Here is a 23,710-nt window from a genome sequence, read left to right as displayed (position 1 = left end):
CGGTAACCAGATGACACAGACTTAAGGTGATTGGCAAAAGAACCAGAGGCAACACGAGGAAGCATTTTTTTAACGCAGCGAGTTGTTACGATCTGGAATGCGCTGCCTGAAAGGGCGGTGGAAGCAGATTCAATAATAACTTTCAAAAGGGAATCGGATAAATACTTGAAGGGGGGAAAGATTTACAGGGCTATGGGGAAAGAGCAGGGGGACTGCTACTAATTGCATAACTCTTTCAAAGAGCCGGCACAGGCATGATGGGCTGAATGGCCTACCCCTGTGCTGTACCCACTATGGTACTATGAGTTGCCTCGCTGACATCATTGGCTGTTCCAGAACGAGTCCGCTGCCACAGTCAAGCTCTCCCCTTCCCCCCCAATTCTCCCTCGTCTCCATCCACTGCCAGGCGAGGGGATGGGACCTTTTATTTGAAGGGATTGTACGGTTTGGGTTGAAAGCAATAGGAATTCCGAATGAATCTGAGTTTACAACCACAATGTAAACAGGCCTTTTTGTCAGTTGTATCAGGCAAAGGGCTTCAGCGACGGGGCTATCTAAACCTTATTGTTTCAAAAGGATATTTACTCCACCCACCCACCTCACTGCCTGCCCCATCCCTCCCCCACACGCACATACATCTGATGAGAACATTATCAATGAGCTTACAGAGAATGTGATAAGGTTCTTTGAAGAGGGTTACACAGGGCAAACCACACAGGGCCTGTCAAGGTCACTCAGGCCTCAGTTCAATGTAACTCATCTTTTTTTTTTCTTTTTTCACAGTGAACAGCTTCTCTCGTCCGCCTTCACAGGGGGAGGTGGTGTGTGGGGCTTATTTGCCAACGGTAACCTGCCTGCTGTGGCAAGAGATATTAGTGCCTCAGCGCAGCAGCTGAATCTGTTTGGATGCAATTGGTCCAAGCCAATGGTCCTAAGCTTAAGATTGGCATCCTGTTATAGACCTCCAGGTGATGAGGAACATTGTTCGCAGATTGCTAAGGCTTCTAGTCCGGGCCTATTGTGATCAGACCAGCAAGGCTGACACTTTCCAGGGCCACAATACTCTGGAACTCCTTCCTTCTCTCAGCCTTCCCTTCCTCATACAATCAACGTGTTGCTTAAGCCCAAACTTGATGTCACCAATCAAGCACTTCTTGTATTTATATATTATATGGCAGGAGGGTCAGTAACCAGAGGACACAGCAACAACAACTTGCATTTATATAGCGCCTTTAACGTTGTAAAATGACACAGATTTAAGATAATTGGCAAAAGAATCCAGAGGGGAAATGAGGAGAAGTTTTTTTTAACGCAGCGAGTTGTTGTGATCTGGAATGCGCTGCCTGAACGGGCGGTGGAAGCAGATTCAATAGTAACTTTCAAAAGGGAATTGGATAAATACTTAAAAAGAAAAAATTTGTAGGGCTACAGAAGAAAGAAAGAAAGACTTGCATTTATATAGTGCCTTCCACGACCTCAGGATATCCCAAAAGTGCTTTATATTTAATGAAGTACTTTTGAAGTGTAGTCACTGTTGTAATGTAGGAAACACGGCAGCCAATTTGCTCACAGCAAGGTCCCACAAACAGCAATGTGATAATGACCGGATAACCTGTTTTAGTAGTGTTGGTTGACATTTTTTAAATTTCAAAATATACTTTATTCCGTAAAATTTAAAGATACACACAGTTCAAATAAAGGCCACAAAATGCAACACAGCACTTCAAAGCAATGATCTCATCGTTACAGTTTTAAAACACACTACATATTTTCTAATACATTCTGTACAAAACAGGGCCGGGTGGCTTTATTCGGTGGCCTTTCCCCATACAGCCTTTGCGTTGGTCGCTCCTCACTTCACTGCGTCCCGCAGCACGTGCACCTGGACCTTCGAATGTGCCAGTTGGCAACACTCGCCCGTGGACAGCTCCTTCAGCTGAAAGACGGGCGGGTTTCTTCACCGAGTTGATGGTCTTCCGGCCGCAGGTGATGTCTGTCTCGGTGTGTGCGTCCCGGGGAACAGCCCGTAGAGCACGGCGTCCTGTGTTACTGAACTTTTTGGGATGAACCGGGACAGATACCAACGCGCCTCTCTCCACACCCTCTGCCCATCAGGAGGTGGACGACGGGCTCCTTCCCGCCACAGCCTCGAGGGCAGCTCGCGGTGGCGCTGAGGTTCCGTGCGTGTTGGAAGGACCGCACTGGGAGGGCCTTTCTCACCACCATCCAGGCTACATCCTGGTGTCCGTTGGTCAGTTCCGGCGATGAGACGTTCTGCCAAACGGCATCGACCGTCTGGTCGGGGAAGAAACCGATCGAGTCCACCCTCTCCGTTCCTTGCAAGCCACACTACAGGAGGGATGTGATCGCTTTGGAGAGGGTGCAGAGGAGATTCACCAGGATGTTACCAGGGCTGGAGCGCTTCAGCTATGAAGAGAGACTGGGAAGATTGGGTTTGTTTTCCTTGGAGCAGAGGAGGCTGAGGGGGGACATGATTGAGGTGTACAAAATTATGAGGGGCACAGATAGGATGGATACTAAGGAGCTTTTTCCCTTCGTTGAGGGTTCTATAACAAGGGGGCATATATTCAAGGTAAAAGGCGGGAGGTTTAGAGGGGATTTGAGAAAGAACTTTTTCACCCAGAGGGTAGTTGGAGTCTGGAACTCACTGCCTGAAAGGGTTGTGGAGGCAGGAACCCTCACAACATTCAAGAAGCATTTGGATGAGCACTTGAAATGTCATAGCATACAAGGCTACGGACCAAATGCTGGAATATGGGATTAGAGTAGACAGGGCTTGATGGCCGGCGCGGACACGATGGGCCGAAGGGCCTCTATCCGTGCTGTATAACTCTATGATTCTATGACTCTAAGACTCTGAGAACGCTTCGTGTCGACCGCTGTCTGATGGCCTTGTGGTCGAAGGGGCTCCTCCTCAGGAACTTCTCCCACCTGGGACAGGTGGTGGGGTACGGTGCAGCTGGACGGGACGTCCTGCGACTACTCAGCCAGTGTGGCCAGACTTCTCAGTATGTTGGACAGGTAGAAACTCAGCAAGTAGAGACACTTGGTGTTTGTGTACTGGGGCTCTACACACATCTTGCGGCAGCTACACACAAAGGCGGCCATCAGGATCAGAGTGGCATTGGGGACACCCCTCACCCCTTTGTCTGGGGGCTTGTACATGGTGACCCTGCGGACGCGTTCTACCTTGGACCTCCAGACAAAGTGGAAGATAGCTCGGGTGACTGTGACCGCGGAGTTGTGGGGAATGGGCCAGACCCTGGCCACGTAGAGCAACACTGCCAGCAGCTCACATCTTATCACCAGGTTCCTGCCGGTTATGGAGAGGGAGCACCCCACCCACACACCAAGCTTCTGTTTGGCCTTGGCGATCCACTCCTCCCAGTTCTTTGTGCAGGCCTGGGGCCCCCCCGAACCTGATCCCCAGCATCTTCAGGTAGTCGGACCTGACGGTGAAAGGGACAAAGTATCGGGTCTCCCACCTGCCAAAGAACATGGACTCGCTTTTACTTTGGTTCACTCTGGCCCCCGAGGCCAGCTCGAAACGGTTGCAGATGCCCGTCAGTGTGTGGACCGACTGCTGATCAGAGCAGAAGACGGTGACATCGTCCATGTACAGGGAGACCTTAACCCGAGAGCCTCCGCTGCCTGCATCCTTCCTGATGGACACGGCAAATGGCTCGATACAACATATGAACAAGGCCACAAAGAAAGGACAGCCCTGCCTGTCTCCAGATCTGATTGGAAAGCTCCCTGACTCCCACCCGTTGATTAGGACTGCACTACAGATGTCTGCATAGAGCAGTCGGATCCAATTGCGGATTCCCTCCCCAAAACATATTTTGGAGAGAACGCCCATCGTGTACATATGGGATATTCTGTCAAAGGCCTTCTCCTAGTCCAGGCTGATGAGGCAAGTGTTCACCCACCTGTCCTGCACGTGGGCGATCGTATTCCTGAGCAGTGCAAGGCTATCAGAAATCTTCCTGCCGGGTACTGTACAGGTCTGATCCGCGTGGATCACTCGCTCCAGAGCAGACTTGAGCCTGTTGGCGATGGCCTTAGACAGAATCTTGTAGTTGACATTTAGCAAGGAAATGGGTCGCCAATTTCTGATTTCTTCCCTCTCCCCCATCCGCTTGTAGATGAGGGTGATGATGCCTTTCCTCGTGGACTCTGACATGGTGCCTGCCAGAAGCACACCCCTGTACATTTTCAGCAGTCCCACAGATCCGAGTACAACTCGACCGGTAAGCCTTCACTTCCGGGAGTTCTACTCTCCTTGAAGGACCAGACCGGCCTTTGACAGCTCGCCCGAGTTCAGTGGCTGATCCGTGCTCTCCCGCTCGCTGTCCTCTAAGACCTCCATGATAGAGGACAGGAAGGACTGGGAGGCCGTGCTGTCTGTGGGCTTTGCATCGTACAGCCCGGCATAAAAGGATTTGCTGATCCTCGGTATGTCGGCCTGTGAGGACATCAGTGAGCCGTCTTCCTCTTTCACGCTGCTGATCACAGAGGTCTCCTGTGCAGCTTCCGGAGGAAGAAGCCCAAGCACTTCTCACCCTGCTCCATGGAGCGGACTCTGGACCGGAAGATGATCTTTGAGGCCTCGGAGGCGAAGAGCGAGGCTTGCTGGCCCTCTTCACCTCTCGGAGTTCCTCCCCGACATCGACCCCCATCGACTGCAGCTGGAGCAGATCCTGCATGCTTTTCTGGAGCTGTGACACCTCCTTCTGTCTCTCTCTCGCCTTCTGAACACCTTTGAGGATGAAGAACCTTTTGATGTTGGCCTTGATCGCTTTCCACCAGTGCACCGTGGAGTCGAAGAGGGGTTTCACGGTTCACCAACCTGTGTAATCCCTCTTTAGTTCCTCAATGTTCTCCGGGATCAACAGTCTCGCGTTCAGCTTCCATATCCCCCTGCCTGCCCTCTGGTCCTCCTGCAGTTGACAGTTGGCCAGTAGGAGGCAGTGGTCAGAGACAAACACCGGCTGGACGTCGGTGAATCTGACCTTGAGCGTTGGGGACACAAAAAGGAAATCTATCCTGGAATGGACGGACCCGTCTGGCCTGGACCAGGTGTAACTCTGAGGCGCTCCATCTGCTGAAGACGTCGCGGAGCTTTGTGTCTTTCACCGCCTCCATCAGGAGTTTGGATGTGGTGTCCAGTAAACCGCTGCCCTTGCTGGATCGTCCAGCCACATTGATGATGCAGTTGAAGTCTCCAGCGAGAACGATCGGTCTGGAGGTCGCCAGCAGCATTGGGAGATGCTGGAAGACCTCCAGCCACTCGCTCTCGAGGGTCGGGGCGTACACACTGATCAGTCGGAGTGGGGCGTTCTTGTACAGAACGTCTGCTACGAGCAGGGGGCCCCCCACCACCTCCTTAACCTCGGTGATGGTGAATTGACCTCCTCGTAGCAGACTCCCCAGGCCAGAGGAACGACTATCGTTGCCTCCCGACCAGATCGACTGCCCCTGGGTCCACACACGTGACCGCTGCCGGTAGTTGCTGAGGTGAGGGATCCCGCACTCCTACAAGAACAACAGGTCCCTCTTGACCCTGGACAGGTAGTCTAGGATCGCGGCACATCGCGTAGTCGATTTGATGCTAGGCACGTTTATGGATCCAATTTTTAAATCCATTTTAAAATAGAAAGGAAACAAAACATTCAGGTCTTACTATTGCATCAGTCTGAGGTCTACGTTACTGTCCATTTGGGACCCTGGGTCCAGATTCTGCATTTGTGTGGTGTGCAGGAACTTCTGCACGGTCCTTGGGCTGAGGAAGGAGGCCTGTCCTCAGTTGGGGGAGGGTCTTCGCTCGGGGGTCCACGGCGGGGTCTCGTGGGGTGGTGTGTCCGTGAGATCCACAAACAGATCCAGGTCCTTGGCCGTCGCCTGAGGTTCGCTCTCCGCTTCCGTCGTGCTGCTCCCGGCGTCCCGGAGTCGGGGGACATCGCTCTCCGCGTTGCTGCTCCCGGCGTCCCGGAGTTGGGGGACATCGCTCTCCGCGTTGCTGCTCCCGGCGTCCCGGAGTTTGGGGACATCGCTCTCCGCGTTGCTGCTCCCGGCGTCCCGGAGTTGGGGGACATCGCTCTCCGCGTTGCTGCTCCCGGCGTCCCGGAGTCGGGGGACATCGCTCTCCGCGTTGCTGCTCCCAGCGTCCCGGAGTCGGGGGACATCGCTCTCCGCGTTGCTGCTCCCGGCGTCCCGGAGTCGGGGGACATCGCTCTCCGCGTTGCTGCTCCCAGCGTCCCGGAGTTGGGGGACATCGCTCTCCGCGTTGCTGCTCCCGGCGTCCCGGAGTTTGGGGACATCGCTCTCCGCGTTGCTGCTCCCGGCGTCCCGGAGTCGGGGGACATCGCTCTCCGCGTTACTGCCCCCGGCGTCCCGGAGTCGGGGGACCTCGCTCTCCGCGTTACTGCTCCCGGCGTCCCGGAGTTTGGGGACATCGCTCTCCGCGTTACTGCCCCCGGCGTCCCGGAGTCGGGGGACATCGCTCTCCGCGTTGCTGCTCCCGGCGTCCCGGAGTTGGGGTGTGCTGGGCGCATCGCTGCTCCCGGTGCCCTGGAGCTGGGTGTTGCTGCTCTCAGGTTCCTGGAGTTGGAGCAGGTTGTCGGTGTCGCTGGTCACCGTCGCGTTTTGCCTCTTCCTTTGATGAAGGTGGGGTTCCCCCCCCCCCCGCCCTTTCCTTGGTCGTTGTCTGAGGAGTGATCACTGTTGTCTGTTGGGGACTGTAAGCTCCTCTTGTGCTGGCCGCTCCTTTGCCATTCGTGCCTCTGGTCCTGCGGGACTTCCTCTTTCCCTTTGCTTGTATCATCCATCCTTCATCCATCCCTGCTTCGCCTTCCATTGACTCTGCATTCTCAGGGGTAGTTTCGGGGCTGGGTGTCGGGGTTTGGTTGATTTCCTCGACACTCCCTTCCTGCTCTTTGTCCTCCTCGTTGGCCCTTGCAGGTGGGACCACAGTTGGGGGGGAAGGGGTCTGGCCTCCTTTGGGGCAGCTACGACTGCCGCTCTCTTCTCCTGCATTCCCTCATCTCTTGCCGCCCGTGCATAGCTTGGTCTGCGGTTTGGACAGGTCTTGTACAGGTGACCAGCCTCTCCGCACGGGTTGCGGCACTTGGCCTCATGACAGTCCTGTGTCTGGTGGAACCTCCTTCCTGCAGTTCCTGCAGATCACCGCCTTGCAGGAGGCCACTTCGATGCCCGGGTTTGCCGTGGGAAAAAACTCCGGGCTGCCCCGGGTACACCACTGACCCTCGACTCGGCCCAATCACGAAGCTTGATGGTGGGGGAGTGATGTTTCCGTTGGTGTCCGCCCTCAGCTGCGCCTGGATGTTCCTCTTGCTGGTCCAGAACCCGTGCATGCCCGTGATGTCGATGCTCCGCTCCGTCCACGTATCACTTGAGGAACATCAGCACGTCCACGACAGGCAGATGTGGGTAAAACACATGGACCGTTAGCGTCCGTTCCTTCTCCTGCGGGGAGAGCAAAGCATGGTTCCGCGGTGAGGCGCTTCCTTCCCTTTCTCCTCGAAAGCCTGGAACATCCTCAGGCCTCCTTCGGCGTTCTTGAAGGTCACGTCGAAATAGCCGCTCCTCGGGAACTCCTGCAGGCAGAAGGTGTCGGCTGGCACGAATCCGCAGGCTCCCAACAGAACCTTCCTCACAAAGATGTCCCGTTGCCATGGTGTGGGTCCTTCACCCGTCTTTGTGGTCAAGCTGACGGTGTTGGGCACCCTGTGCCCCGGTGTTCGGGAACCTCTGGTCGCCATGTCTGCTGCGAGAAAGGAACCGTCTTCGCCTTACTGGAAAAAGGCGTTGACCGGTCCCCGGCCAGCCTTGAGATCCACCTCTACGTCAGTAAAGCTGCAAACAGGTTATAGCTGTTTCTACTCGTCCTGGGAGATCCGCCTTCGGAATCACAGATTCTCTCCTGCCAGGTAAGTGGCCTGAATTAATCATAGAATCATAGAATGGTTATGGCACAGAAGGAGGCCATTCGGCCCATCAAGCCTCTGCAAGAGCAATCCAGCTAGTCCCATTCCCCTGCTCTTTCCCCTTAGCCCTGCAAATTTTTCTCCTTCAGGGACCTATCCAATCCCTTTTTGAAAGCCACAATTGGCCCTGCTTCCACCATCCTTTTAGGCAGCGCATTCCAGATCATAACCACTCGCTGTGTAAAACGTTTTTCCTCATGTCTCCTTTGGTTCTTTTGCCAATCACCTTAAACCTGTGTCCTCTGGTTCGCGACCCTTCCGCCAATGGGAACAGTTTCTCTTTATTTACTTTGTCTGGACCCTTCATGATTTTGAACACTTCTATCAAATCTCCTCTCAACCTTCTCTGCTCTAAGGAGAACAACCCCAGCTTCTCCAGTCTATCCACGTAACAGAGGTCCCTCATCCCTGGAACCATTCTAGTAAATCTTTTCTGCACCCTCTCTAAGGCCTTCACATCGTTCCTAAAGTGCAGTTCCCAGAATTGGACACAATACTCCAGTTGTGGCCGAACCAGTGTTTTATAAAGGTTCATCATAACATCCTCACTTTTGTACTCTATGCCCAGGATCCGATATGCTTTCTTAACCGCTTTCTCAACCTGTCCTGCCACTTTCAATGACCTGTGTACGTATACCCCCAGGTCTCTCTGTTCCTGCACCCCCTTTAGAGTTGTACCTTTTAGTTTATATTGCCTCTCCTCGTTCCTCCTACCAAAATGTATCACCTCACACTTCTCAGCATTAAATTTCATCTGCCACGTGTCCGCCCACTCCACCAGCCTGTCTCTGTCCTCTTGAAGTCTATCACTATCCTCCTCACTGTTCACTACACTTCCACAGTTTTGTGTCACCTGCAAATTTTGAAATTGTGCCCTGTACACCCAAGTCCAAGTCATTAATATATGCTAATAATCCAGAGGCCTGGACCATTAATTCAGAGTTCCGGACTAGTAATCCAGAGTCGTGGACTAGTAATCCAGTGGCCTGGACTAGTAATCCAGAGTTGTGGACTAGTAATCCAGAGTTGTGGACTAGTAATCCAGAGTTCCAGACTAGTAATCCAGAGTTGTGGACTAGTAATCCAGAGTTCCGGACTAGTAATCCAGAGTTGTAGATTAGTAATCCAGAGTTGTGGACTAGTAATCCAGAGTTCCGGACTAGTAATCCAGAGTTGTAGACTAGTAATCCAGAGTTCTGGACTAGTAATCCAGAGTTGTGGACTAGTAATCCAGAGTTCCGGACTAGTAATCCAGAGTTGTAGACTAGTAATCCAGAGTTCCGGACTAGTAATCCAGAGTTGTAGACTAGTAATCCAGAGTTGTGGACTAGTAATCCAGAGTTCCGGACTAGTAATCCAGAGTTGTGGACTAGTAATCCAGAGTCCTGGACTAGTAATCCAGAGTTCCAGACTAGTAATCCAGAGTTGTAGACTAGTAATCCAGAGTTGTGGACTAGTAATCCAGAGTTCCGGACTAGTAATCCAGAGTTGTAGACTAGTAATCCAGAGTTCCGGACTAGTAATCCAGAGTTGTAGACTAGTAATCCAGAGTTCTGGACTAGTAATCCAGCGTTGTAGACTAGTAATCCAGAGTTCCGGACTAGTAATCCAGAGTTGTAGACTAGTAATCCAGAGTTCCGGACTAGTAATCCAGAGTTGTAGACTAGTAATCCAGAGTCCTGGACTAGTAATCCAGAGAACATGAATTCAAATCTCACCAGGGGCAGTTTGAGAAATTGAATTCAGTTAAAAAATCTGGAAATAAAAAAGAAATTAAAAGAGGCTGTTGTTAGCAGAAAGTGACCATGAAGCTGTCGGATTGTCGTAAAAACCCAACTGGTTCACTACTGTCCTAGAGGGAAGGAAACCTTCTGTCCTTACCCGGTCTGGGCCTATAAGTGACTCCAGTCCCACACCCAACGTGGTTGACTCTTAACTGCCCTGTGAAGTGGCCTGGCAAGCCACCCAATTGTATCAGGGATGGGCAACAAATTGCCAGAAACGCGAGAAAGAATAATTTTTAAAAAATTCCCTCCCCATTGTGAGAGGATCATCACCACAGGGACTGCAGTGGATCAAGGAGAAAGCCCACCACCTTCTCAGGGCAACTAGGGACGGGCGATAAATAGGGGCCTTGTCATCATTTAACTCACAGTTTGCTGTACGCACAATACAGTGTGTGTATATTTTAATTGTTTGTATATATACATACACACACTGTAATACAGTACCTATTGTGACCTGTCTAAGGCAATAGGATGCCGCAGCATTGAGTTTCATGCCTGTACGCCAGACCCAGGATACTGTAAGCTGCCGGTCTGACCAGCGACGCAGACCAGCTCAGAGGCGTGCACTAGGGGTGGCCTCACCGGCCTTAGCTAGTTTCAAAGTGTTACGTGCACTGTTGGCCTCTAATCTCTCACTGGAACCGTCCCACTGTCAGACTCCAATGTAAACAGGGGCGGCTCTGATCCTTATCAGACTCAGCACCTGGAATGACCTGCGGCTGAGTCACTCTGGGAACTAATCAGTGCTGGAAACATCTTTGGAAAAGTTAAAAGTTAATCGCCGCATGGCGGCTCCTCAGGGTGAGGCCTTTCCTTTACTCACCCACCTGGATTAATTCACAATGAAATAGTCCTTCAGTATCACACGGGCAGGGGTTGGGAGGGTCGGGGCGGGGGGGTGGGGGGGGGTCTAAGGAAGCATAAGATAGGGGAGAGATGGGAAAAGGGAGGAAATTGTGATGCAAAGGGTTGGAAGCAAAGAGGAATGGGGGGAAAAGTTGGGAAGGATTGGAGATGGGAGGAGAAATGCATTGATGTTATAAACGTCAAGAAAGAAAGAACTTGCATTTATATAGCACCTTTCACGACCTCAGGACATCCCAAAGCCCTTCACAGCCAATGAAGTACTTTTTAAATTAAAAGTCACAGAGACTTGACTGTTGGCTAACACTCCAGTGCAGGACTGAGGGAGTGCTGCACTGTCGGAGGTGTCGTCTTTTGGATGAGACGTTAAACTGAGGCCCCGTCTACCCTCTCAGGTTGACGAAAAAGATCCCCTGGCATTATTTCGACTGGGTATTCTGCGGCGAGTGACTCGCCTCCTGACTCCCCAAAGCCTTTCCACCATCTACAAGGCACAAGTCAGGAATGTGATGGAATACTCTGCACTTGCCTGGATGAGTGCAGCTCCAACAACACTCAAGAAACTCGACACCATCCAGGACAAAGCAGCCCGCTTGATTGGCACCCCATCCACCACCCTAAACATTCACTCCCTTCACCACCGGCGCACTGTGGCTGCAGTGTGTACCATCCACAGGGTGCACTGCAGCAACTCGCCAAGGCTTTTTCGACAGCACCTCCCAAACCCGCGACCTAAAAGGACAAGAGCAGCAGGCGCATGGGAACAACACCACCTGCACGTTCCCCTCCAAGTCACACACCATCCCGACTTGGAAATATATCGCAGTTCTGGGCACCGCACCTGCGGAAGGACATATTGGCCTTGGAGGGAGTGCAGCGTAGGTTTACTAGAATGATACCCGGACTTCAAGGGTTAAGTTACGAGGAGAGATTACACAAATTGGGGTTGTATTCTCTGGAGTTTCGAAGGTTAAGGGGTGATCTGATCGAAGTTTATAAGATATTAAGGGGAACAGATAGGGTGGATAGAGAGAAACTATTTCTGCTGGTTGGGGATTCTAGGAATAGGGGGCACAGTCTAAAAATTAGAACCAGACCTATCAGGAGCGAGATTAGAAAATATTTCTACACACAAAGGGTTGTAAATGTTTGGAACTCTCTTCCGCAAACAGCAATTGATACTAGCTCAATTGCTAAATTTAAATCTGAGATAGATAGCTTTTTGGCAATCAAAGGTATTAAGGGAAATGGGCCAAAGGCAGGTATATGGAGTTAGATCACAGATCAGCCATGATCTTATCAAATGGCGGAGCAGGCACGAGGGGCTGAATGGACTACTCCTGTTCCTATGTTCCTTCATCGTCGCTGGGTCAAAATCCTGGAACTCCCTACCTAACAGCACTGTGGGAGAACCTTCACCACACGGACTGCAGCGGTTCAAGAAGGCGGCTCACCACCACCTTCTCGAGGGCAATTAGGGATGGGCAATAAATGCCGGCCTCGCCAGCGCCGCCCACATCCCATGAACGAATGAAAAAAAAGAGCAGGGGAGTTCTCCCTGGCGTCTTGGGCCAATATTTATCCCTCAAACAACATAATTAAAAACAGATTATCTGGTCATTATTTCATTACTGTTTGTGGGACCTTGCTGTGTGCAAATTGGCTGCTGCGTCTCCTACATTACAACAGAGACTACATTTCAAAAAGTACTTAACTGGCTGTAAAGCACTTTGGGACATACTGTGGTCATAAAAGGCGCTATATAAATGCAAGTTCTTTCTTTTCACCTGAAACACTGACCAGAGGAAATCTTCATGAATACAACTCACGGCCTCACATAGGCGACCAAGGCATTTCTTTATCTCCCCCTCTCCCCGCCACACTGTTTGGGTTATGACAGAACGATGCTAAAGGCATTAGTGCACCAGCTTGTACTTTGCATTCGTGCTATAAACATTTTACGAACAGTGGTAGCTCATAAACACAACAATACATAGTTATAATTCTTTTATGAGTTTAGAAAAATTCGATGGGAGGTTTTATAGCCAAGTGCTTAAAACTGCACAGGAGAGGAATGTTATGACGCGTCTTTCCCAGAACACAGCTCAAAAAAGAGGGCATGGTCCGTCTCTGGTACTCTATTTTAAACCCTACTATAAGGCAGCAATGGCAAGATTTTGCTTCTGCTCATAGGCAATTTCCTCTGCCAGACAGTTGATCATTTTCCCTGCCCCAGTGGATCAAAATTAAGAACGACATTACTCTGCGTTCCTCTAACTCCGGCCTCTTGTACATTACCATCCCTTCGCCCCACCATTGGCGGCTGCGCCTTCAGCCATCTAGGCCCTAAGCTCTGGAATTCCCTCCTTAAACCTCTCCGCCTCTCCGCCTCTCTCTCCTCCTTAAAGCCTACCTCTTTGACCAAGCTTTTGGTCACCTATCCCATTATTTCCTTCTTTGGCTCGGTATCAAATTTTGTTGTCTGATAACGCTCCTGTGATGCGCTTTGGGACGTTTCACAGTGTTAAAGGCGCTTTATAAATGCAAGATGTTGTTTTGATTGATAGCTGACCAGTATTCAGTAGAAAAGTGACAATTTGATATAAAAAAACAATAATTTTTACGCATTTGGGGAGTTTTGAAAGGATTTTGGTTCTGCTTTTCTCTATTTCTGTGTGAAAGTTGCGACTCACACTGGGCTACACTCCTTTGTGCGTCAACAGCTCTCCTGTACCTTTATGCAAGTGACCTTTCATCATTTAAAGAAAATATTCATTCTCGGGATGTGGGCGTCGCCGGCGAGGCCGGCATTTATTGCCCATCCCTAATTGCCCCTTGAGAAGGTGGTGGTGAGCCGCCTTCTTGAACCGCTGCAGTCCGTGTGGTGAAGGTTCTCCCACAGTGCTGTTAGGGAGAGAGTTCCAGGATTTTGACCCAGCGACGATGAAGGAAAGGCCAATATATTTCCAAGTTGGGATGGTGTGTGACCTCGAGGGGAACTTGTAGGTGGTGTTGTTCCCATGCGCCTGCTACCCTTGTCCTTCTATGTGGTGGAGGTCGCGGGTTTGGGAGGTGCTGTCGAAGAAGCCTTGGCGAGTTGCTGCAGTGCATCCTGTAGATGCTCCACACTGCAGCCACAGTGCGCCGGTGCTGGAGAGAGTGAATGTTTAAGGTGATGGAGGGGGTGCCAATCATGTAACACCGTGGGCACTTCCCTTGGGGGCAGGGAAGGGGTAACAAGGTCTGATTTTGCCCCTGCCTGATGATCACACACATGCACTATCCAGAGGAAGGACAGTCATCTGGAAAAAAGGACCTGATGGGTCTTTTATTTGGGGTGAACTAATTGAGGTGTTTAAGATGATTAAAGGATTGATCGGGTAGATAGAGAGAAACTATTTCCTCTGGTGGGAGAGTCCAGAACAATCAGAGCTAGGCCGTTCAGGGAGGAAGCACTTTTTCACACAAAGTTTAGTGAAAATCTGGAGTTCTCTTCCCCCAAAAAGCTGTTGAGGCTGGGGGTCAAACTGAGATTGATAGATTTTTGTTAGGCAAGGGTATAAAAGGCTACGGAACCAAGACGGGTAGATGGAGTTAAGATACAGATCAGCCATGATCTAATTGAATGGCGGAACAGGCTCGAGGGGCTGAATGGCCCACTCCTGTTCCTCTGTTCCTATGACCCTGAATTTTCTTCAGAGCCCAGGGATGCTGAGCTCTCCACTATTGCCCCACCTGAGATTAGCCAATGTAATAGACCAACAAGGACTGAACTAGGGACCTTGCTAGTTAGCAGGGCTCAGTAACACTTCACACAGGACATAGTAGAGCCTTTTTTTAAATGGGTGCCTTTGGGCTTCCTAAGTGGCTTAAAAAAAGTGCTTAAAAGTACACAGAGACAGGAATGTTATAAAGCTTATTGAATGTTCCCTCAAAGTTTATTATCATTATTAGGTTTTGTTTATTATCTATATTATTATCAGGGATGAGGGACTTCAGTTATGTGGAGAGACTGGAGAAGCTGGGGTTGTTCTCCTTAGAGCAGAAAAGGTTAAGGGGAGATTTAATAGAGGTGTTCAAAATTATGAAGGGTTTTGATAGAGTAAATAAGGAGAAACTGTTTCCAGTGGCAGAACGGCCAGTAACCAAAGGCCACAGATTTAAAATAATTGGCAAGAGTACCAGAGAGGGGAGATGAGGAGAATTATTTTACACAGCGAGTTGTTATGATGCAGGTGCAGCAAGCAATTAGGAAGGCAAATGGTATGTTGGCCTTTATTACAAGAGGATTTGAGTAAAGGAGTAAAGATGTCGCTCTGCAATTATATAGGACCTTGGTGAGACCGCACCTGGAGTATTGTGTACAATTTTGGTCTCCTTACCTAAGAAATGATATACTTGCCATAGAGGGAGTGCAGCGAAGGTTCACCAGACTGATTTCTGGGATGGCGGGATTGTCATATGAGGAGACATTGAGTAGACTAGGCCTGTATTCTCTAGAGTTTAGACGAATGAGAGGTGATCTCATTGAAACATACACAATTCTTCCAGGGCTCGACAGGGTAGATGCAGGGAGGATGTTTCCTCTGGCTGGAGAGTCTAGAACCAGGGGTCACAGTCTCAGAATAAGGAATGGGCATTTAGGAGTGAGATGAGGAGAAATTTCTTCACTCAGAGGGTGGTGAATCTTTGGAATTCTCTACCCCAGAGGGCTGTGGAGGCTCAGTCATTGAATATATTCAAAACAGAGATCGATAGATTTCTAGATACTAAAGGCACCACGGGATATGGGGATAGTACAGGAAATTGGCGTTGAGGTAGAAGATCAGCCATGATCATATTGAATGGCGGAGCAGGCTCGAGGGGCCAGATGGCCTACTCCTGCTCCTATTCCTTATGTTCTTATGTTGTTATGATCTGGAATGCACTGCCTGAAAGGGTGGTGGAAGCAGATTCAATAGTAACTTTCAGAAGGGAATTGGAGAAATACTTGAAAAGGAAAAACATTGCAGGTCTATGGGGAAAGAGCAGGGAGAGTGGGACCAATCGGATAGCTCTGCCAAAGAGCCGGCACAGGCACGATGGGCCGAAAGGCCTCCTTCTATGCTGTATGATTCTACGATACTACGACTCTATCTGCAATAGATTAGCCTGCCTAACAGAAATGGGAATCAAGTTTAACTTAAAACTCCAATAAAGGTGTCTGGCGGTGATCTGATCGTGGGCAGAACAGTCGGGGCAGCGGAAGCCAGCAGGAGATGCCCAATGCTTACTGAACTCAGCTGCGCTACTGTCGGGAGGCTCTGAGAGGAGGCCTGCACCTCCTCGGAAGGGTAAATGAAGGGTGATTCTGCCTGCTTGACCCCTGGATACTTTCATGCACCTTCAAATTATAGAACCACGGAATGACACAGCACAGAAGGAGGCCATTCGGCCCATCGTGCCTGTGCCGGCTCCTTGAAAGAGCTATCCGATTAGTCCCACTCTCCCTGCTCTTTCCCCGTAACCCTGCAAATTTTCCCTTTTCAAGTACATATCCAATTCCCTTTTGAACTGGTGAATCTGCGCTGCACCCCCTCCAAGGCCAATATATCCTTCCTGAGGTGCGGTGCCCAGAACTGGACTCAGTCTCCAGATAGGGTCTAACCAGAGCTTTGTACAATGTAGCATAACTTCTACCCCTTTGTATTCCAGCCCCTTGAGATGAAGGCTATCATCTCAAGGGGCTTTTTTAATTCTTTTTTATGTCTATCTACTAGTTTTTAATGAATTCTGTACTTGGACCCCTAAATCTCTCCACTGCTCCACAGCTTCTCACCATTTAGAAAATACCCTGATTTATCTTTCTTAGCTCCAAAGTGGATGACGTCACGTTGAACTCCATCTGCTACAGTTTTGCCCACTCACTCAATCTATCAACTTTCTAGGGGTTCATTCACCCACTGAATGCTCTGTAGGCTGCAGTTGTAGTGAGGGAGGGGGGAGCCCGGGGAGATTTTGTGGAGTGGAGGGGGGGGTTGTTCTGAGGGGAAAATTTAGAGGCAATTGGACATCTACTTGAAGAGGACTAATTTGCAGGGTCATAGGGAAAGAGCTGGGATGTGGGACTAAATTGGACAGCTCTTTCAAAGAGCCAGCACGGGCACGACAGGCTGAATGGCCTCCATCCGTGCTGTAAAATTCTATGATTCTAGGAACTGCATACATTCAGAATAAATGGCAGGAATTTAATCTTGTCGGGATAAATTTTAAAGCTCCACTGTATAGTCTACATGCTGTGTAAATACAGACAGGCCTTGTTGGATGTTGATTTTGATCAGAGGCTCAATTAGGTGAAAATATGTTGACGTGTTTAATTTCAGGGACATCGGAGGAGCGGGGGTTGGTGGGACACTTTCCTGGTTTGAAATCTGCACTGGAAGGTCATCACCGTCGTCATCACCCGAAAGACTTAGCAAAGGTTTACCGCCTTCCTCCAGCCCTGCGCAGATCACTGAAGTCCCTGTGCGTGAAGTCCTTTCCCCTTTGCAACCTGTGCCCCAGTTCCGGACCATCGCAAGAGTCGCCCGGGGGGCGCGAGGAGACAAAGGACTTGCTGCCGACGCCCGAGCTGGTGAGGGGAAGCAGGGATCTCCAACCCCTCCAGGATTGTCCTGGAGTCTCCGGCAATTGAAGATTAATCTCCAGCAAACTGCTGGGAAGCAAAAAAAAAACTCGGGAGAGAAAAAAAAATCATTGGGGCCATTAAAATAAAACGTGGGCTTTTTTTTTCATTTTCTTTGCACACTTTTTGTTTATTAGTCGTAAAAATATTGGAGATGGGTGGGGGCGGAAGGGCTGTTGGACTGGGTGAGGTGGTTGGAGGCGGGAGGTCATCTGAGGAAACCACCAGGGATACGGCCAGCCAGAATTGGAGACACTAATGGGATGTTAGGGTTGCCAACCCCTCCAGGATTGTCCTGGAGTCTCCGGGAATTGAAAATTGATCTCCAGGACACTGCTGAGAGCAAAACCTCGGGGAGAAAAATATCATAGGGGCCATTAAAAGAATAATCATTTTCTTTCAATGCTTTTGTCCATTAGTTATATAAAAAAATTGGGTAACGAATTGCCTGTTCGCTGTCCAATTGACCGTGGGGAGGAGGTGGCACAGTGAGAGTGGACATGTTGGGTGACCAATGTTGGGGTGGTGGAAAGGTGGGGGGAGGGTGGAGCGTGGATGGGGGGGGGATTGGAGCATGGGGTGGGGGGGGGCCGGAGCGCGGGGCAGTTGGAGGGAGGAGACGTCCAGGATGACTTCCAGGCAGAGTTGGCGATCCGGAGGGGAAGTGGGTGGGGAATGGTGGTGGTGAGGAGAGGTTGACTGACTCGGAGGGGTGAGAGTCGCAGGGGCGGGGGGGGGGGGGGGAGGGGGGGGGTTGTGCGGTGGCGAAGGAGGAAGATGGGAAGGGGGCGTGTGGGGAGAGGGTCTGACCTATAAACCTGCTCGTCGAGCAAGCCCCCAATTTACGCGGGAGGCTGCGGTTTAGTAAAACGTGTCTCGGTGTCTCAAAGAATAAAGAAACTCTGGAAGGTTTTCACATCACCGGTTCGTAGTTTCAAGAATTCCTTGGGGGGGTGGGGGGGCGGAGGGATTTAGTAATTTATTTTTGCTGACAGTTTATCTGCCCCCATCCTTCCACCCCCACCCCATGGTGCTGACTCTTACCAGGGATCTTGCTTAACCGAGTGAGCCCAGAATACTGAATGTGGACAGATGTCAGACCCTGGTTGGCATCACAGCCCGACCTGATCTCCAACCTCGCGTCCGCCTGCCTGCACTTTGCCGCAGGAACTGTTGGATAGCAATCAGGACCGATCATTTCTCCCCCTCCCTGGAGAAACTTCTTTACCCAGAGAGTGGTGAGAATGTGGAACTCGCTGCCCACAAGGAGTAGTTGAGGCGAATAGCAGAGATGCATTTAAGGGGAAGCTGGATAAACACATCAAGGAGAAAGGAATAGAAGGATATGCTGATAGGGTGAGATGAAGTAGGGAGGGAGGAGGCTCGTGTGGAGCATAAACACCGGCCGAGTGGCCTGTTTCTGTGCTATACATCGCGTTACATCGAGTCTACAGCACTGAAACAGGCCATTCGGCCCAACTGGTCCATGCCGGCGTTTATGCCCCACACGCACAATGTTAGGACTGGTAACGGTATAGGGCTGAATCCCTGATTGGGAGGGAACAGGTGGGGTCCCAACGAGGAAGCGGTGCCCACAGTGGGGGCTCCGGTCGGGAAATCACTGACCCTCCGCCCTCATCCCACCTCCCCACCCCCCCCCCAACCAAATTCCATTTAAATGGGTGGAAACTCAGGGTCCACGGATTCCCAACTCGAAGCTCGCTGTGGGTCTCACTCCTCGCCGAAATCGGGGAATTGGCCCTTTTAACTCTGTTGCAGTCCCACCAACATGTGCGCACAATGCAGTTCGTTTTAGGGGGTGGGGGGGGGGGGGGTTAATGGATGTATTAAAGAGGGTCCGTGGGGTGAGCTGTCTGAGTGACTGGGAGTGCGTGCCGGGGATTCAGGCGTGCTGCTGATTACCGACCCATGAGCTTTTCTCGCTGCGGGGAGCTCTATGCCTGAAATGCTAACTTTATGACACAAGGGGCTGGCGGGGGGGGGGTGGGGGGGGGCAACACCAGAGACTAAACCCATGTGACCTTCATCACGTGATGTCACGAGCAAGTGATGAGATTTGCAACATGAACGAAAGAACAACTTGCATTTATATTAGCGTCTTTCATGACCTCAGGCCTCCCAATGCGCCTTGCAGCCAATGAAGTATTTTTGAAGTGCAGTCACTGTTGTAATGTAGGAAACGCAGCAGCCAATTTGCGCACAGCAAGGTCCCACAAACAGCAATGTGATAATGAGCAGATAATCTGTTTTTTAAGGGATAAATATTGGCCAGAACACAGGGAAGAACTCCCCTACTCTTCTACCATTAGTGGCCATGGGATCTTTTATGTCCACCTGAGCAGGCAGATAGAGCCTCAATTTAAGAGCATCTCATCCGAAAGACGGCACCTCCAACAGTGCAGCACTCCCTCAGTACTGCACTGGGAGTGGTCAGCCTGGATTATGTGCTCAAGTCTCTGGAGTGGGTCTTGAACCCACGACTTTCTGACATCAGAGGTGAGAGTGCGACCCACTGAGCCACAGCTGATAATTTGAAGCCGAGCTCCATGGAAAAAAATACAGCCACTGTTAAGGGGGCCAATCTTGAAGCAAACTGTTCCCTAAATTTACTGGGCTGCCAGCGAACTGCACACCACAGCGAGACACCATGGTACTTGTTTCAATGCAGATTTCGCCGTCCGGTCATGTCTTTTGGTGGGAGTCTTCTCCATAAATATCCTGGAACATAATCTGGTCAGCAAAGGCCCAGCTTAACGGCAGCTGTAAATCATCGATACTGCAGCAAGCAGGCTCCCAATGCTGCCTTTGGTAACACATTAACAAAACAACAAATTGCATTTATATAGAGCAATTAACATAGTAAAACTTCCCAAGGCGCTTCACAGGACCGATCATCAAACAAAATTTGACACCGAGCCACATAAGGAGATATTGGGACAGCCGACCAAAAGCTCGGTCAAAGAGGTAGGTTTTAAGGAGCGTCTTAAAGGAGGAGAGAGAGGTAGCGAGTCCGAAAGGCTTAGGGAGGGAATTCCAGAGCTTAGGGCCCAGGCCGCTGAAGGCACGGCCGCCAATGGTGGAGCGATTAAAATAGGGGTTGCGCAAGAGGCCAGAACTGGAGGAGCGCAGAGATCTCGGAGGTTTGTAGGGTTGGAGGAGGTTACAGAGATAGGGAGGGGCGAGGTCATGGAGGGATTTGAAACCAACAATGAGAATTTTAAAATCGAGGCGTTGCTGGACCCGGAGCCAATGTAGGTCAGCGAGCACAAGGGTGATGGGTGAACGGGACTTGGTGTGAGTCAGGAGACGGGCAGCAGAGTTTTGGATGAGCTCAAGTTTACAGAGAATGGAAGATAGAAGGCCAGCCGGCCAGGAGATTGTTGGAATAGTCGAGTCTAGAGGTAAAAAAGGCATGGATAAGGGTTTCACAGCAGATGGGCTGAGGCAGGGGCGGAGACGGGTGATGTTAAGGAGGGGGAAGTAGGTGGTCTCGGTGATGGAGAGGATGTGTAGTCGGAAGCTCATCTCGAGGTCAAATAGGACGCCAAGGTTGTGAACGGTCTGCTTCAGTCTCAGACAGTGGCCAGGGAGAGGGATGGAGTCGGTGGCGAGGGAACGGAGTTTGTGGCGGGGACCGAAGACAGTGGCTTCAGTCTTCCCAATATTTAGTTGGAGGAAATATCTGCTCATCCAATACTGGATGTCGGACAAGCAGCGTGACAAATCAGAGACGGTGGAGGGGTCGAGGGAGGTGGTGGTGAGGTAGAGCTGGGTGTCGTCAGTGTACGTGTGGCACCTGACGTGTTTTCGGATGACGTCACCGAGGGGCAGCGTGTAGATGAGAAATAGGAGGGGGCCAAGGATAGGATAGGGTGGAAATAGGATAGGGGGCCAACTGAGGTGGTGAGGTGAGATGGTGGGTTTACCCAGAATGAGTACGGTTTAAAGTTAAATAATGTTAAATGGACCCCCGGCCCCCACCCCACTCCTCCTCCGATAAGGCACTAAATTACAACAGCTCTCCCCGCGGGATAGGGAGAAGGAAAGAAACAGGCAGAATTCCCTCACTCCAAACATCGGGCAGTGGCTGTCGATGTGTGTGGACATCTGGTGAGGGGCAGCAGCAGGTTTGCCTGTGATGCCCTTGCACACTTAAATGTGAAACAGCTGGATGGTAGTCACCGTCTAGACTCAATCTTGAGTGGGGTGGGGGGGCCTACCTGCCCCCCCCCACCCCGTGGAACTGAGCTGCAGCAGCAGAAGTCGGCATAATCGGGGAGGAGGGGAGAACATTAAGGAGAGAGGGAGTGGGGGAATAATTAAAACAGCCCCATCACCACAAGAGGGGATATCTGAAAGAAAGAAAGACTTGCATTTATATAGCGGTTTTCACGACCTCAGGATGCCTCAAAGTGCTTTAAAACCAGTGAAGTACTTTTTGAAGTGCAGTCACTGTTGTAATGTCACACTGCTTGTCTGACATTCAGTACTGGATGAGCAGAAATTTCCTCCAATTAAACATTGGGAAGACCGAAGCCGTTGTTTTCAGTCCCCGCCACAAACTCCGTTCCCTCGCCACCGACTCCATCCCTCTCCCTGGCCACTGTCTGAGGCCGAACCAGACCGTTCACAACCTGGGCGTCCTATTTGACCCTGAGATGAGCTTCCAACCACATATCTGCTCCATCACCAAGACCACCTACTTCCCCCTCCGTAACATCACCCGTCTCCGCCCCTGCCTCAGCTCATCTGCTGCTGAAACCCTCATCCATGCCTTTGTTACCTCCAGACTCGACTATTTCAATGCTCTCCTGACCGGCCTCCCATCTTGCACCCTCCATAAACTTGAGCTTATCCAAAAACTCTGCTGCCCGTATCCTAACTCACACCAAGTCCCGTTCACCCATCACCCCCTGTGCTCGCTGACCTACATTGGCTCCCGGTCCGGCAATGCCTCGATTTTAAAATTCTCATCCTTGTTTTCAAATCCCTCCATGGCCTCGCCCCTCCCTATCTCTCTAACCTTCTCCAGCCCTACAACCTTCCGCGATCTCTGCGTGCCCCCAATTCTGACCTCGCCCCTCCCTATTTCACCGCTCCACCATTGGCGACCGTGCCTTCACCCACCTCTTTGACCAAGCTTTTAGTCACCTGTCCGAATATCTTTATGTGGTCTGGTGTCAATTTTTGAACGATTGCGCTCCTGTGAAGCGCCTTGGGATGTTTTACTGTGTCAAAGGCGCAGTATAAATGCACGTTGTCGTTGTCTGATTAAGGAGCAAGGTTCTCTGTGTGGGGGAGGGAAGGCCGTGAGATCTACCAGTGCTTCCAGTGCATTGATGGAGACAGCCCAGTGATGAATGGCAGCTGGCACCACTGGGAGACACTGGTACAGTAATTGGCATTTCCAACCCACTGTGCCATGGTGCTTTGACCAAGATCTTGCCTGTCTCTTATCACCCATCCCCAGTAGCCCTGAGAAGGTGGCGGTGGGCCTTCCTTGAACCGCTGCAGTCCTTCTTAAAATCATAGAAACTTACAGCACAGAAGGAGGCCATTCGGCCCATTGTGCCTGTGCCGGTTCTTTGAGACAGCTATCCAATGAGTCCCAAGTCCACCCCCACCCCCCTCCCGCCCTGTTCTTTCCCCATAGCCCTGCAAATTTTTCCTTTTGCAAGTTACTATTGAGTCTGCTTCCACCGCCCTTCCAGGCAGCGCATTCCATATCGTAACAACGGGCTGCATAAAAAAAATTCTCATCTCCTCTCTGGTTCAATTGCCAATTATCTTAAGTCTGTGTCCTTTGGTTACCGACCCTCCTGCCAGTGGAAAACGGTTGTGGTGATGGTACTCCCGCAATGGAGTTAAACGCGGACCATTGCAGGATATTGACACAGCGACGATGAAGGATCGGCCGATATATGTCCAAGTCAGGATAGTGCGTGACTTGGGAGGCAATGGCGTTGCCATGGCATTGCTGCCCTTGTCCTTCTTGGTGGTAGATATTGCGGGGGAGGGAGGTGCTGTTGAAGTAACCTTACTGAGTTGCTGCTGTGCATTCTCTAAATCATGTTGAGTAGATTCAAGACTGAGATCGATGGATATTTGGACATTAGGGGAACCAAGGGGTATGGAGATCGGGCGGGAAAGTGGAGTTGAGGTCGAAGATCAGCCATTATCTTATTAAATGGCGGGGCATGCTCGAGGGGTCTTATGGCCCACTCCTGCTCCCATATCTTATGTTCTTATGTACACAGCAGCCGCAGTGCATCGGTGATGGGACAGGTTAGATATTAAGTTCAAATGATATCTCGGGTGGTGGGTGCGTGCAGGGCAGGGGAGGG

General features: G+C 50.9%; 1 protein-coding gene across 5 annotated transcripts in view; it reads left to right on the top strand.

Moving 5' to 3' along the window:
• Nucleotides 1-17,454, top strand: part of slc23a3 (solute carrier family 23 member 3) — a 112,297-nt gene extending 94,843 nt beyond the window's left edge. For 3 of the 5 annotated variants that reach the window (XM_067987035.1, XM_067987032.1, XM_067987036.1), the window contains one exon: nt 17,044-17,454. In XM_067987035.1, the coding sequence (XP_067843136.1) occupies nt 17,044-17,354 (311 nt within the window). In that variant the 3' untranslated portion in view covers nt 17,355-17,454. Of the gene's footprint in view, nt 1-783; nt 969-1,795; nt 1,987-17,043 lie in introns of all 5 variants that reach the window. The other 2 variants (XR_010963377.1, XM_067987033.1) reach the window with 2 other exon arrangements.
• Nucleotides 17,455-23,710: the final 6,256 nt, after the last annotated feature.

This window comes from Heptranchias perlo, chromosome 7 (assembly GCF_035084215.1).
Source record: "Heptranchias perlo isolate sHepPer1 chromosome 7, sHepPer1.hap1, whole genome shotgun sequence".
Classification (NCBI taxonomy): domain Eukaryota; kingdom Metazoa; phylum Chordata; class Chondrichthyes; order Hexanchiformes; family Hexanchidae; genus Heptranchias; species Heptranchias perlo.
The sequence above is the reverse complement of the archived record's forward strand: the minus strand, read 5'-3'. Positions and strand labels throughout refer to the sequence as shown.